Source organism: Seriola dumerili, unplaced genomic scaffold (assembly GCF_002260705.1).
Source record: "Seriola dumerili isolate Sdu_G_001 unplaced genomic scaffold, Sdu_1.0 BDQW01001821.1, whole genome shotgun sequence".
Taxonomy (NCBI): domain Eukaryota; kingdom Metazoa; phylum Chordata; class Actinopteri; order Carangiformes; family Carangidae; genus Seriola; species Seriola dumerili.
In genome coordinates, this window is record NW_019176076.1 from 1,077,369 (window position 1) to 1,093,506 (window position 16,138).

At 36.7% G+C, this 16,138-nt stretch overlaps 1 protein-coding gene across 2 annotated transcripts in view; it reads left to right on the forward strand.

The window, feature by feature from the left end:
- Positions 1 to 8,577, forward strand: part of tnr (tenascin R) — an 89,146-nt gene extending 80,569 nt beyond the window's left edge. For both annotated transcript variants that reach the window (XM_022768757.1, XM_022768756.1), the window contains 3 exons: positions 5,061 to 5,222; positions 5,840 to 6,003; positions 7,704 to 8,577. In XM_022768757.1, the coding sequence (XP_022624478.1) occupies positions 5,061 to 5,222; positions 5,840 to 6,003; positions 7,704 to 7,823 (446 nt within the window). In that variant the 3' untranslated portion in view covers positions 7,824 to 8,577. The remainder of the gene's footprint in view (positions 1 to 5,060; positions 5,223 to 5,839; positions 6,004 to 7,703) is intronic.
- The last annotated feature ends 7,561 nt before the right edge of the window (positions 8,578 to 16,138 follow it).

The following is a 16,138-nucleotide window of genomic DNA, read 5'->3' on the forward strand; positions in this document are numbered from 1 at the left end:
CCCCCCCGGCATTACCATCAGTTTGTGTTGTTATTTTCTATAAAATAAATGGAGTATCTGTGGTACTTCAAATAAACACGTGAAGACTTTTTATTACTTTTTTTTGCAAATCAACAGGTGGTGCCAAAGCCAAACGAAGGGCAGCTACAACAAATTATCATTGTAATCTCCACAATAATACTGGTTGTCACCCTGGCCCATATAATTTCCTGTTATAGACTAACCTCGGCCCCCCATCTCAGAAAGGAAAGTTGATGTGGCCCCCACTGAAAAAAGTTTGGGGACCGCTGACGTATAGTGAGTTATGTATAAAGTGCCACAAATGTTTAAGCTGTTTTCTGACAGAGACCTGAAGGCGCTGCATGAAAATATCTTAGCACAGATAAGCTGCAACTGGGAGATTTTTAATGGATGTGTGTGTACAATATAATCTAAAGACACACAAGCATATCTAGGTCAGTGAGTACAACATTTCATCTGACCTGTTTCTACTTCCGCTGAATCAGCAGTAATCTGCCCTCCACCAATTCTGAGCATATACCAGTCCAGGGCACCTTCATCTCCAGGGTCTTGCTTTACTTTTTTTGGTGACCCCTAGGATACACTTCCCCCTCTCCCTCTTCGTCCTTCTTTCCTGTTCTGTACTCTGTCCTCTCAGTGCATTAAAGCAGCTTAATGTAACCTCAGGGTGCAAAGCATCAAGATCCGCAGTTTGCTCCTGAGAAAGCTTCTCCCCGGGATGCCAGATTTAAGATAACACACCAGCAGGGAACACCTTAGCTTCAGTGTACGGTACAAAATGTCACGACTATTGTATGAAACTGGCCTGTTAGTCTGTTGATCTATTGGTTAATATGATTTTGTCAATTTCATCAAAGGTCAGGACCATCAGACTATGAGAAGCTGCCTGATAAGCCAGGTCAACAGCAATCAGTGACAGTCGACTGTAACTTTCTCATTAAAGGCCATTTTCAAACCTGTAGTTTGTTTGCTCTGGTCTGAATCAGTGGATGAGTGTCTCACCTGGATGTTATATTTCCTCTGGTGTGTTTTCTCTTCAAACAGAAAAAAAATTCAAGTGAACCAAAATGCATCACTTAAAGTCATATGGAGAGGTTCACTCTGCTCATGGGTTAGATGTGTCTGACATGGGAGTGAGAAAACAAACACAGAATGATGATCCTGAAGATGTAATCTGCCCATATATCAAGAAGGCAATGTGCTTTTTGTTAGTTCAGGTCAGACTTCAATTCACTTTCTAGCTAGCTGCTAGTAACTATTGTTTTCACTTGTCCACATCCCAGTATACAAAGTCCAACTGCCTACAGGAGCTATTTAATTCAAACTTGCAGAGTATTTCTCATAGTTTGGTTAGATCAAGGTCAGATCATGTTCCCACCACAAATGCACCACTTCATTCGTAATGGGATGGAGACCACCTCCTCCCAAAGGTCTTGGGGAGGTTGTTTTAGCATTTGTTCAAGTTAAGTTTAAGATTGCTGTGTTCAGCTCTGCCCAAATGAATTGTGCTCCGAAGGAAAACAAACTTCATTCAATCAGACTGAACAATGTACGTATACGTCCTAAGAAAGAAAGTTACAATGCAGAGTGCTGCTAGTAATCCTGCTTGTCTTATGTTGTGGCAATTCATCAAAAAAAACATTTGTGTGGTCATATTTCACCAAAGGTGAAGCATATGTAAAACACAGCATGCATTTACTTCCACTGATCAGTGTTTACATTGAAATTAAGTGATTTTGGTTCAAGGTTATTTGACATAAAAATGATGCACTTTGACAACATTGTGGACCATAATCATAAAAAATACAGGTTGTTTTTCACAGTACACTCTTGGCATTAACAATTTGTAAAGCAAAACAGATATATTCACTCATAAAGTAAGCGCTGTACCCTGGTCAACATCCTTCACATTTTCATGAGGCTTGACCCTACTGTAGGATGACTCTTATAGTCGAATACTCAGACCAATATGTTATCCTTTCTTTCCAGAGTGGTAGAGGACTCTCAGCATAGTTAGTTTTTTTTCCTCTTCATTCGGCTTAGATGCGACGTAAAGACACTAAGTTCAAGTCTCATAATGGTAGGGAAAACCCTGACTGTGTACCTTAACTGTTCACAGTATAAAATATGTCATCCTTGTAGGAAGTAAATGGTATCATACAGATGGTCACTACAATTTCAAACCATTTCACATTCACTCTTCTACAGATTAGGTCACTTTCGTGGCCCTGGAGAACCATTATAGCGAACATTTAGCTAATCGCCACCTCTACACACAGAACAGCAATATAGTTGACGGTATGGACCCATAAACATCAGTATTAAATCCGCCCATTCTGAAAAGAAGATACAATTAACTGGCCAGCAGTATAGAATATAGAAATTAAGCTTTAATTATTACCTGCTACAGTTTGAGAACGACTGTTTTTATTGCTGCTTGAGGGCAATCTATTCTCCATCCTCACTGACCTCAGCCAGTTTCATGCTGAACACAATGTCAGTTTGAAGATGAACAGAGAGAAACCAGGGTGGCTGTGATCATTATCCCATTCCCTTTCTTTTTTTTTAATCCCCCCCCTTGTTTCGGTGTAAGTGTGAGAGAAAGGCTGGTAATAAAATGTGACGAGATGGTAATATTGGTAGTATAATAGGACAAGAGTGCAATAGTGTGTCAAAATTAATTTTTAATCGCTGCAGTGTGGAATAGAGCACGCTGATCCCATAAACCTGTTGGAGGAAAAAACAGTAAAACATTATTGGTGCTAGATTAATTGCTGATAATACAGTGCAATTTTACAACGGAAGTTATAGATGACCAAGTGTTAAACACAATTTTATTACAACAATTGCTTTTCCTCTGTCACCCTAAGTGCCTTTGGGTTGTAACATAGATTTTATCTGCTTTCCGTTGACATTTTACTGCAGACTTGGTTTCCCAGCTCTCCCGGATTTCTACTTTCTATTCCTTATCGGTGAAGGTGTGAGGATTCTTATTTTTTCTTCAGATTTTCCCCGGGTTCAGAAAAAGTGCATATGTGACGTTTTTGTTGGCGGTTAAGCAGAGAGGGGGGCTCTTTTCCAAATGGGTGCTTGTTGTAATCTGATAGTGAACGCAGTTCCAATCTCTCAGGTCGGTGTGGGGCCTTATCACCTGTCTGAGTTCAAACGAGCCTCGTATCTGCTGCCTTGGAGATAGAGAGCAAAGCCACATATCTCATAAACTTGCAACATGTGGCATTTGCAGGGGTGCTGGTGGTGACAGTGTCCACCTCTCTTGACAATGACAATCATCCACATCCACACAACCAGCTGACAAAGACGTCTCACATAGTGTTTATCAGGATTTAAACCTTTAACCTACAAAACTGTAGGTGGGAACAAATTGTGTTACACATAAAAAAAAAATGAGAGTAAGTATGAATGGGAGACTCACTAAGTCACAAAAATCAACAAATTTTATTAACTTGGTGTCATGGTTTTATTTCTTTATTAAGCTAATAATTGTTATGTCACTATTGTTATTTCTGTGTACACTTTATATACATTCATTGACTATCTGTTTGTCTTGGAAGACAGGCCTGCCTCTTTTGCTCTTCCTGAGGTTTCCATCTTTTTTTACATTAAAGAGGACCCTATTCCCTCTAAGGATAGAGGGTACCATATGCTGTACATATGCTGCAAACTGCAGTGAGGAAAATTTGTGATTTTGGGTTGTATAAAAAAAAAAAAAAAACTCAGACTTTTCTTGGGTCAAAGGGCTGTAGTGTATTTTTTTGACACTATCTCGCTCGTTATGTAATGCTGTATTGTATTACTTATTTTTACATTCAGTGTTTCTCACCAAAACGCATTGTGTGTATCCTTGAGACCTGAAAAATGTATCGAGTACATTTGCCCAATTCCATGTTGTTCGTTGTTCGTTGTTTGCTGTTTGTGTTGGTCAGCCACATTAAGTGTTATTCCAAACCGGGATCGATGAAATGACACAAACCTACAACTGTGAGTTCCGTGCTGTTATCTCCAAATATAAGTAATCTAAATTCCCTCACCTCTGACCAGAAAATAGACTAGTTTCATGCACACGACAAAATTATTGGTTATATTGTATTTTGGAACAAACGCGCCATTTAAAAAGGTATGTGGTTTTTTTGGTTTTTTTTGGGGGGGGGGCTCTATAATTTCAAGAACTATGAATATAGTCAGATTAAGACTGGCAAATGAAAAAATGTTCAACACAAAAGAAATGAGGCCAAAGAAGCATGGGATTGAGTTTTTATTTATTCAGTTAATAATTTTTCTTCCACAAGCGCTACATCATTGCTCATAAAACAACATCTTTGTCAATTCTGTGTGCAAGATCTTAAAATATTTTAGATTAACAACAAATTTACTTGTTTCTGTCGGAGAAAGGCGGGGGAGTCCCACAGCTTGGCAGTGTATTTATACCCTCTCTCTAATTAAAAGACCCTGCACAAACACGAGTATGATTCCACACAGGGTTACTTTTTTGGCACATTACTGCCACCTGTTGATCAGTGAATAATGTGAAAACATCGGTGAGAACATGGATGTATTGCATCACCTGCATGCTCAAGTGCATGTGATACAAACAAAATCACTTTTTAAATTTCAAATTCAAAATACTTGAATTGTAATGAACTGTTCAAATTCAAAATGTACAGTCTATAAGCTAACATTTGAAGTAGTTTGCCTTGTGGCCCAGCAGAAAGCATTCTTAAAATTTACTACTATATGGACTGCTTTTGAATTAGTTTAAGCGAATGACGTGCTCTAGGACCCAGTCATCATAACACTACTCCATTGTGCTGCTAGCAAAACTCCACGGGGTACATTTACAAATTAAAATCCCATCTTTCTTTGGTTATTAAATGGGGTGACAGGTGGTCTAATTTGGAAGATAAAAGTTGTGTTTACCCAGCAGGTATAATTGTGTCACAATTTGGTTTGTCTCTCTGGAGTCTCCATACAATGCAGCATCCACAATACCATACAAAGTAATGTGTTTTGTCTCTCTGCAGGTCTAGACAACGTTCAGAAGATTGCTGCTCAGGGCCGCTATGAGCTGAGGATTGACATGAGGGATGGACAGGAGTCTGTCTATGCCAATTATGACAAATTCTCCATTGGCGACGCGAGAAATCTCTACAAGCTCAGGATAGGAGAGTACAATGGCACCGCTGGTACGTGATAGGAATATTTTCAGTGCATAGATTAGTTAACATCACTATTTTGCATTTCATATGGCTCTGTGGGTGAAAGCCTTGTGATCAGCCCACTTACTTTATAGAATAGCCAGTGAGGACATTAACATTAAAAGCTTTTGCTATGTGTTAATTTTTTTTATGTGAGAATACGACACTGTATGCTGTCCCACCCTTTAACTGAAAATGCTCTCCCCATACCTCCTCTGCCATCTGCCACTTTTTTCTTCTGCCTCCTTTCCCCTCCATCTTTTCTTCTCTCTGATGTCTGAAACCCGCCTCGGCACTCCTCCACATTTTCACTCGTAGTCGCTCTCCACGCATCTCTCAGTCTGTCAACATGACCATATGCCAAAATTACCTGTCATCCCCTTCATGTTTATAATTCTCTCTTCTCTCTGCCTAAATAAATTCAGAGACCTTGCAGCAGGACTTCCTTCCTCTCCCTCCCTCTCATGTCTCTCCATCTCCCTCCTGCCTTCCTGATCATTTTTGTCCCCTCATCACCCCCTTATTCACTGCAACCATACGCCAGTGTTGCCTGGCATAATGTTAATGTTTAAAGCTCTCTCTCCCTCTCTCTCCTCTGATCCCAGGTGACTCTCTGAGCTACCACCAGGGCCGACCCTTCTCTACAAAAGACAGAGACAATGACATTGCTGTCACTAACTGTGCCTTGTCCTACAAAGGAGCCTGGTGGTACAAGAACTGCCACCGGGCCAACCTCAACGGCAAATACGGCGAATCCAGACACAGTCAGGTCAGTCATCTAGTAAATACGCTGATCAAAGAGTGAATGTGATTAAATAAAGTCGCCAATTAATCTGCCTAGCATTAGGCCAAGCATCTCCTGTGATTTAAGTTACAAGGGTTTACCCAAATTACAAAACAACAAAGTTACTTCTTGTGGTACTGTATCTAGGATAGATACACAGCTCCAGGTATCCCAATAGCTCTAGTCTTTCTCTGTACAAAGAGATGTGTGTTAATATTTAATTCAAAATTTGTTTTGGAATATGTACGGTAGCTCCGAGAGCTCAGCGCACTGCAACTTCAGAAAGTACATGCCAAAACACAAGCGTGCTGCAAATTCAGAAAGCTGCAGTGCGTTGAGCTCTCAGGGCCACTGTAAATATGCAGCATTAATGCACAGTATCAACTAGGTCTGCAATTAACAAGCGTTTTCATTATCAGTTAATCCTGCAATTATTTTCTCAATTAAACAATTAGAGCAAAAATGGCTTTTGGCTACAATTTCTCCAAGCATATTGTGACGTCTTTAATGCATTTGTTTTGTCCAACCAACAGTCCAACATCTAAACATATTTACTGTCATTTACTGTCATGTATGACAGAGGTTCTTTCTGAAATAACATCCTTCTGTTAAAATCTAGTTTTTAAACCATTGTTATTTTCTTTTTGTGCTTAAAGGTTGCCTTTTCCTAAATTAATTTGTATTTAATCAAACTGCCACAGAGGAATTCTGAGGATAGCTCTTTTAAGCAGCGCAAATGAAACTCCATATCGCCCCACTGTGTTGTGTTGAGGCCAATTCTACTTTTATTTTGTTTATTTTTTTGACATTTGGGTGAACCAACCCTTTGATTCAATGCCGTCATTTGAAAAGGATGGCATTTTGCCAACGATTACCACACTGTGATTAAAGGTTAAAAATTGTCGTCTTGAAACATGCTGCAGACATCCATTTTCATACTTATTACACTGATTGGTCTGATGGAGGAGCTGTGTTGAAAGGTCAAAATTTCAAGGACTATAACTGCTACACTACTTTGAATAATGATGCATCTTAACATTGATTTGTCAAAAGTGTCTGTATCATCTGTTTATTTCAGGAGGACTTTAATTCATCCAAACACTCATACCAGTGAGGTCATATTCAAATTACAAAAACAGTTTGAAGGAAAAGGGCAGATTTTATTCATAATATGAAACAAGCCTTATTCTCGCACCGAAATGGACATCTTTTTGTTCAGTACAGGTGAGGTGGGAGTGAGTGTTGAGGGCTTTTCCAGAATGTGTGATGCAGCTCTCTCTCAGCTTAATGCTGAAATGGCTCATAAAAGACAGTGAGGTGTTGTGTGAAGCTGTGATTAGGCTGAACTACAAAGGCTTTGTAGCATCACTGCTTCTCTCGCTGTGCTCTGTACCTTTCACTTCGTCTTTGAAATGGCACCAGGTGGGAGCAGAGATGGACAGGCATAAACACACGCAGAGAGAAATTGCCTCTCGTTGTAAAGCTGAAAATGGGAGGGTGACGGGGATTAGACGGACAAGAGTGAGACTATAATTGCACTAAGTTCATAATTGTGGTGGTGTTAAGTCAATCAGTCTTCAGACTCTATTATTTTATATTTTCTATCATTTTCACAAATGCTTTGCCATACCTTAAAAGCCCTGTTGATTTGAGCAGCTTCTGAAGTTGTACTTTCGCTCTTACAGGGTATTAACTGGTACCACTGGAAAGGCCACGAGTTCTCTATTCCCTTTGTGGAGATGAAGATGAGGCCGTTCAACTTCCGTAGCATCAGCAGCAAGAGGAGGCGGTCTGCCCCTGTATAAACAAACCGCTTCCACCCACCCCAGAGTCATGGATAAATGGAGTTCAGACAATGTTTAGTAATGAGTTTCTGCTATCTGTTTGCTTCACTGACAGTGCAGGCATGTTGTAAAGTAACAGTGCCAAGGCTCTCTAGTCAGTGAGGCTACAAAGAAGAAAGTGGTTAAAACAAAAAGCTACTAATATTTTATTAATATTCATTTGTAAAATAATACAACACATTATTAATATACTACCAAGAACCAGAAGTTGTTATAACCACGGATGTGGTCATATAAGTACAATAGCAGCGAAGGTGAAACAAGGTCTGAACTCTGTTTATCTTTAGTCCTGCCCAGCATTAGCTATCTTTCCCTGCTGTACTTCTACCCAAACGATAGGAGACACTGTATGTAATTTATTAAATACTTTGAATGACAATGGTTTTATTTGCTGTAAAAATGGAAAGGCAAACCAAGAAGCTTTTTTTTCTTTAAGTCTGTGATTTGCCTTTCCCTGGGGTGCGAGGAAATGTGCTCAGAAATGTCCTCAAGAGTGCTAGAGCTAGCGTTATTTTAACCTTTACGAAATAACAACACTTTTAACAAAAAATATACTGTATATGCCCTTAAAACCCTTAACTGTAAGATATATATATTTTTATAACTGATATTGTGACAAAAGTCCATCTATTTAATATGATTTGATGCCTTGGTTTTTTAGCCTATATTAAGTTCATGTAATCATAGAACATAATGACAAATACTGGACATAAGAGAAAAAAAAAAATTAACATCAAAAAGCAAAACTGAACATTCACAATCATCACTCACAAAGCAGTGCACCAGCAACAGCTTCATTGCCATCTATTTTATTTATTTTATGTCTCTGTTTTATTGTCAATTATAGAATCATTTGTGTTAATTATGAAAACAGAATTAAAACAAACATCACTATTTATTATTATTGGTAGCCACACTGAGACAGCATTTGCACTACGAGTGGGAACACAGCAAAGCTATTGTTCATTCAATTGAGTTAATTTCCTTAGTTAGTTCATGGGCATTTAATATTACTTTCAAGCTAATTTCAAATGCTTAACATCTATTTCACCCCTGTTGTAGATGCTGTGATTGCTTGCAGTGATGTTGCTGATAGATGTAACATTTAACCAAAGATCTGCATAATAAAGACTCAGATTTGTGGAAAGATGCCAGTCAATTCTGTCACCAAAGCCGGCGAAGCAGCTTTTTCCTGTGTTAATAGATTCTCACTTTTCAGGGACTTTTATGGTAATCATGTCCCCAGGCATTACTTTATGCAATGTGAACACTAAATTCTCTGCAAAATAAAGTCAGGGTGGGCATAGTGCAGATTTTAGCCCGGCCTCTCCCCCACTGCTAGCTGTAATGAACTCAACAAAGAAAGCAGAACAGTAGGTGGAGTGGAGCCAAGCCTTTCCTCTGTGCCCTTCTTCTACTTGCTTCGCTATTTAAGCTCCCCTGTGAAACAACAAAATCAGCAAACATGGCAGAGAATGTATTCTTTTAGTAGGGCGGGCGTAATCTGCAGCATGCCCACCAAGCATTTTGTTTTATTCAGTGTTCACACTGTTGCACAAAGTGTACAGTGCCAGTTAGTTGACTGCAGTTTTCTGGAAACGGTTTTGTTTTTGTTTCCTGCCCACTTGTTGGAGGAAAATTTATCTCTGAGGAGTTTTAAGAAAAAAACATACACAACTGGCTAATTCTCCTCTCTGGCCTCATACTATCAATAAAAACTAAATTTATCGTCCAATACGACACTTGGAAATCAATATCACCATCGCTGCAAGCAACACTTGGTCTCATATATATTCAATATTCCAAATACTTTACCTCTTTGAACAGCTGGAAATTTCATTCTTCTATATTTTTTCAGTTTCTTCAATTCAATTTTCTAGTTGAAGTGAACCAGCAAATCTGGCTTGTATCATATGACTGTATATTTTTCATCTGCGTTTTTCGTCCTTTTTAGAATTGAAAACCATAGCAACTCTCCCCTCTATAAACTACCACTAATATAATCATGTAGATATAGAGATGAAGATACTGCGTCTTTTGATGTGTTCCCCTTTTAACTGCAAACTAATTCATAAAGCCCACTGAAGCATTTCCGCTTTAACCACTGTATTTTTAGCCAGTGTTGTGTTAAAGGACGGATCGAACCTACTGCATGTTGACTAAATTGCAATCATGAGCCTGATGGTAAATGTCATAGGAATATGTTTTTAATCTGATTTGTAGTGACACGTTTCTTTGCTGAGCTGGGTAAAAGTTGCTTTTGAAATAGTTTAAGATGTAGATAACTTCAGGTCCTTAAGCTGTTGTGGAAACAGGGAAATAGTCCTCTAAGGCAAAATAAAACCAACATAACCTGAAATATAATTCATTACAAGCTGTTTCAACACGTGACTTTTCCCAGATCTGATTTATGTTTCAGTGTCAAAGTGACTGTTTGAGAGCCTCTCATGCAATCCTTCTCCCATAGAGATTTATAGTAGAGTAGGGAATTCTCTATGTACTTATTTCATTAACTACTTTAGATGAAGTTTGCCTCAGTGTATTTTTGTACAAGGAACAAAGGTCATGAAGCTTTGCAGAAAAGGAACAGAATGTTATTTGTATTGTGAGGGATTTCTCTCATGGGAAACTATAAGGTGCTCTTTAAACTTTCAAGAAGAAAGCTCATGTAATATTTATGTTTATTTTTCCAATTATCCTTCATCAGTTTAAGCTGTTTCAGTCAATGAGAAAATCACAAAAGGGAAATTGTTTGAGTCGAGTTGTCCTGTTGTAGAAAAGCCCGTCCTACCTTAAAAATCTATTTATATATGTTTTTTTTTCTTTTTCCATTTGTTTAAAGAGTTCATCCATTGCTTGGAACAAATATTACTTTACATCTATTAGTGTAATTAAAAAGTAACCTTACTTTTCATTGAGAGCTTTCAGAAAAACAAATAACTTGATATAGAGCAAATGCAGACAAAGCCTGAATTATATTCTTGGTATTGTGAATAAGTTGACAGTATTTCCTGTAGCATCAAGTAAGTTCAATACAAGCCAACTGATCAAGTACTTTCTCATCTTTTGGGAAAGGAGAGGGATATAAATTGGCTTTTTGTTTGTACGGTATGTTTTTCATTATGTAAAATTTCATCCATTCAATCAACTGTATGACATCAGGTTTGAAAAGAGCATCTCCACCATTATTTAAACCTAAAACTCAGTCTCAGTCACTGGAACACACTAGCACTGGCTGTTTATTTTCCAATCACTCCGTGACTGATGTGACATTGTAAAAAAAAAAAAAAAAAAAAAAATAGAGTTAATAATGACACCAGTTCCTCTATGGTATCAAAATGAAAAATGCTTTATTTCAAGGGTTTACTTTTACAAGTTGATTAGCTGATATTACCACCATGTTTGGGGGTATTTGTTATCTAAGCCAGATACTGTCAATGATTTGAAATCTTGCCATGGAAATGGAAATGTTGACAAAATGTGATCTCGACTGTTTGAAAAGCTCATATATACTGAAACTACGGATTTATTGTTGGATAACCTTGGATATTACTGTCAAATTTAGCTCTAGTTTGACTTAAACATGTACTATATAGTTCCTTTTTTATTACATTTTCTACATATTAATAAAATATTCAAATAGTCTGATTTGGTGTCTTTTGTTTCTCTTTTTGGCTAATGTGTGCTGATTACTTGCTGTTGTATGTAAAGTTTATGGTGAACTGTTTATGAGACCTTTACAAACATGTACAACATTTTTGTATGAGCAAAACCTTAGTTCAGTTTGTACATTTTTGGAGTCAATCGTCCAAAGAAGTTGAGCTGTGGTTACTGTAACTGCTGCCTCTCTTTACCCCTATCAGGGTTTCAGGCTTCCATTAACTTTCGTGCTGTGTCCAACTCTCAACAAACTCTGATGAGTGCCTTCATGGAAAACACTATTTTCTAGCAAGCTGTCCTATGTAACTGCAATTGTGGCATTGTGCCGATGCGGTGGCGCAGTATCATAATCAGCACAGTTCACTGAGAAAAGTGCTGCCAAAACTGCCTGTGAGGACGAAAAAAACTGCAATTTTCCTCAAGGATTTTCTTCCAAAGAGCATCTGTGTTTTCCCAGCTGCAGGAATGTGTCAGGCAGCAGTGCTCTGATAGTTTGTGGTTGTTCAAACAGATGAATATCATTTCATTTACATCCAAGCACATCCAGTTTCTTGAAAAGGGTTTCCTAAATTAATATTACATCAGTGCAATTCCTCAAATTGCCACTTGAGGCTGCCGCCAAAAGTGAGTCAATGCCCATAGACTCCCATGTTAACATGCCCAACTTTACTGCAGAAATAAATGTTTACAGATACAAAAAAAAATAATTTTGGCCTCTATAGCTTATATAGTTTGTGTATTTCAGATTGTATTAGTTAAAGACCGTAATGATGTTGTCACAGTAAAATAAAAATTTCAATAACAGTTCTTTGTTGCATACTTTGGGGTAGTGTTTGTCTTTCCTCACTGTAAAATATTCATGAATTTGGAAGAATGACTGAAACATAAACAAAATACAAGAAAAAAAATAGCCAAATATCAGCTGGAATAATATTCAACTGAGATTTTTTTTAAAAATCATTTCGTCTTTAAATGTCACGAAATTGTGAAAAATGCACAAGATGACTTCTCCTACATTATTATATTTTATAATTGTACCTTTGGAAATTCCTCAGGATTCACTAGAAATCCTAAAACATGCTACTTGTAAAAAGTGTTTGCTTGAGGCAGTTGAAAGCATCCTACACATGCACGTGTGTGCACGATCCGGATGGTACCACCTCCACCTCATTTTGAGCTAGGAAAAACCCTGCCAATGAAATAATGAAGTACCAAAAGCCGAGTGACTATATGTCATAAACTTTTCAAAGTATCGTCACCTCTAATTGGGGGTCATTAAAAACTGAAGTGAGGCGAGCAGCAGTTACAAGTGAACAGTGAAAGGTGCCGTCATAAAAGTCTGCCAGTGTGGTTTTGCTCCAGGACTTCTAATTTATGCTCATACAGACACAAAGCAGATCTGCATGGTCATAAAAACACATCTGGAGACTTGTAGTACAACACTGGGTAAACATTCACTCTACATTAAAAATGTAATCAACTTCAAAGAGGTGATTGTAGAGAATGATCTGTTGCCCAATTTTAAGTAGATGTGACTATCAGAATTTAAACAAGGTAGACTTTAATTCATGAAAAACATTAATTGACTCAAGACCAAGTAAATGAGTTTAGCACTTTCTGTCTTACTGAGAAAGATCAAAACCTCTCTCATGTCTGTTTGTTAAATATGGAGCTACTGCCAGGTTAGCTTAGCATAAAGACTGGAAACACAGTGAAGCAGTTAGGCTGGTTCTGTCCAAAGTAAACGGCATCTCCAAAGCTTATTAACACACTGGCTGTGTCTGAAATCACTCCCTATTTACCCTATTGTGCACCATTTTATTTGAGTGTCCAAATTCTATGGAAGTTAGTCTATGGATGAAAACGAGAGTCAGTGAATTTGAGGTTGCCAAAGTTAAAGCCAAAATGTTTATTTAATTATTGTTTACATATATTACATATATATATTGCACACATAAATGCAAGAGAATTTTTTAAACAGAAACCAACTGCTGGTGGAAGGATAAGCTTTTTTAAATTTTCTTCTCATTCTGATTCGTTTCTACCCCATTTGTAGACATGTACTCAAGTCAAAATTGTTTTATTAATAACCTGATCATATTGGGTGCTAACTTCAAAGAGCTACAAACCTTGACTAAACTGGTGCAACTTGGTCCTGTACACTTAATTTATGTTGTCTTGAATAATTAAATTATCAAACATTTTTGTTATCTCTTATTTTATTGTTTGTTTTGTATTACAATATTTCATTCATTTAAATGACTTTAATTGTTTGTTTTTTTTATTTAAACTTGCTATTTTTTTAATTCTTTATATTAAGCACTTGCATTAGATGTATATCCTCAGCTCCTTAGCTTCAAAACTACAAATTCAGGCTTGTTAATTATCTGAATCATCTGATCTAATTAATTGAAGACTTGACTGGTGTGAATCTTTAAACACAGCTAGTTTGAGCATGTTTACTCACGCTGAAAAAATATGCAAAAGTACAGATATACACACACATTCAGGATAGCAGCTACAGATTTTATTGCAATAAGAGATACTCACAAAACTCTCACTTCAGCAGTTTTAAGATTCATTGGTTAATTACGGCATGTTCTAATTATCCATTAATTATCCATTCAAGTGACTGGTCAGCAGAAATAACTTGGTAAATAATGAGACTGCGTGAAGTTTGTGAATATATTAGAGTCAGGCAAATAAATGAGCCACACAGCACTAGTAGTGTAGTAAAGGTCAGAATGATAAGCTCTTGTTCAGTCATTATCAAAACAAAGCAAATCACACCTTGGTCATTATAAGCAATTGATACTATAACAATGTTCCCTAACAGTGATGTTGTGGTTCAATTATTAAATAAAAATTAAATGAGATTAAGTTATTTTTAAATACTTATAATGTTGAACAGAAACAAAATAACTTCAGCAGTGTGTGTTACGACAACTGCTTTACCCTGTTTTCCACTTTTCTAGCAATTTTATACAAATTTTTCATAATTTACTGAATATTCTGTTCACCACAAGTGCACACTGTGCCTAACTAACCAATTGATCAGGATGTCTTGTACAAGTTAAAAAACACACCATGATTTTACTGTTTGTCTGATTTAATAGACTCCAAACCATGCTGTGTTGTTGACATCACTGCAACAGTCTGCTGGACTCATAATTAATGCAGTAAAGGCTGTGGCTGTACTTCTAATATGAGGAATATCTCGGCTGCACACCAAAAATGTCCATACAGTTGTCATACATTATTATATGTCTCACTTTTATTGCAACCAGCAGGTGGGGTAATCAGACACTTTCCCTATTCTTGTCACTTGTTGAAAGAATTGTCCCTTCCAATATTTAAGTGAACTTGTTCTCACTATGTTTGGAGTAAAATCATATTAGATCATTCCAATGACCCAACAAAAGGCTACATCTCCAAGGCAACTGATTTAGGCATGCTAGCATTTGATTGACTGAAAGAAAGACTTTTTATGCCTTACGTATTTATTATGTATGTCGTTTTTTCTCACTTTTTATGCCACACAATGCTATGTCGTTCTTATGTTTATGTCTTACTATACTATGTCATTTTTTTCAGTTCTCATGCTTTAGTAAACTATGTCGTTTTTTTGACTTACTACACTATGTAATTTGTTCAGTTTTCATGCCTTACTATACTATGTCGATTTTATTAATTTTATAGCCTCACTATAGTGTTTTGTTTTTTTTCACTTTTTATGCATCACTATACTATGTCCTTTTTTCTGCCTTTTATGCCATATATTGTCGTTTTTATGTTTTTTTATGTCTTACTATAATATATTGTTTTTTTCACATTTTATGCCTTACTATACTGTCGTTTTTCCGCCTTTTATGCTAAACTATACTATGTCGTATTTATTTTATGCCGTTTTCATACCTTCCTATAGTATATTGTTTTATTGACTTTTTTGGCCTCAACATAGTGCATTATTTTTTTAATTTTTATGCCATACTATATCGTTTTTATGACTTTGTATGCGTTACTATACTATGTCATTTTTATGCCTTACTAAACTATTGTTGTTTTTTTCACTTTTCATGCCTTACTGTACTATGTCGTTTTTATGCCTTTTATGTCTTAATATACTATGTCTCTTTTTCACTTTTTAATCCTTACGATAGTATATCGTATTTTTCACTTTTTGTGCCTTACTATACCATGCCGTTTTTCTGTGTTTTATGCCATGCTATACTGTGTCATTTTTTTTAACTTTTTATTCCTTACTGTAGTATGTTGTTTTTATGATTTTTTATGACTTTTATGCCTTACTATACTATGATGTTTTCATGCCTTACTATACTATGACTTTTTCTGACTTTTGTTGCCCTGCTATATTATGTTGTTTTTTTTCACTTTTTATGCCTTACTATATACCATGTCGTTTTTTTCTGCCTCTTATGCCATATTATACTGTCATTTATATGCCTTACTAAAATATGTTGTTTTTTTTCGCTTTTTATGCCTTATTATATTATGTCGTTTTTTTCAGTTTTTATGCCACACTATACTATCTTTTTTATACACTTTTTATGCCTTTCTATACTATGTCATTTTTATACCATATTAAACTATGTTGT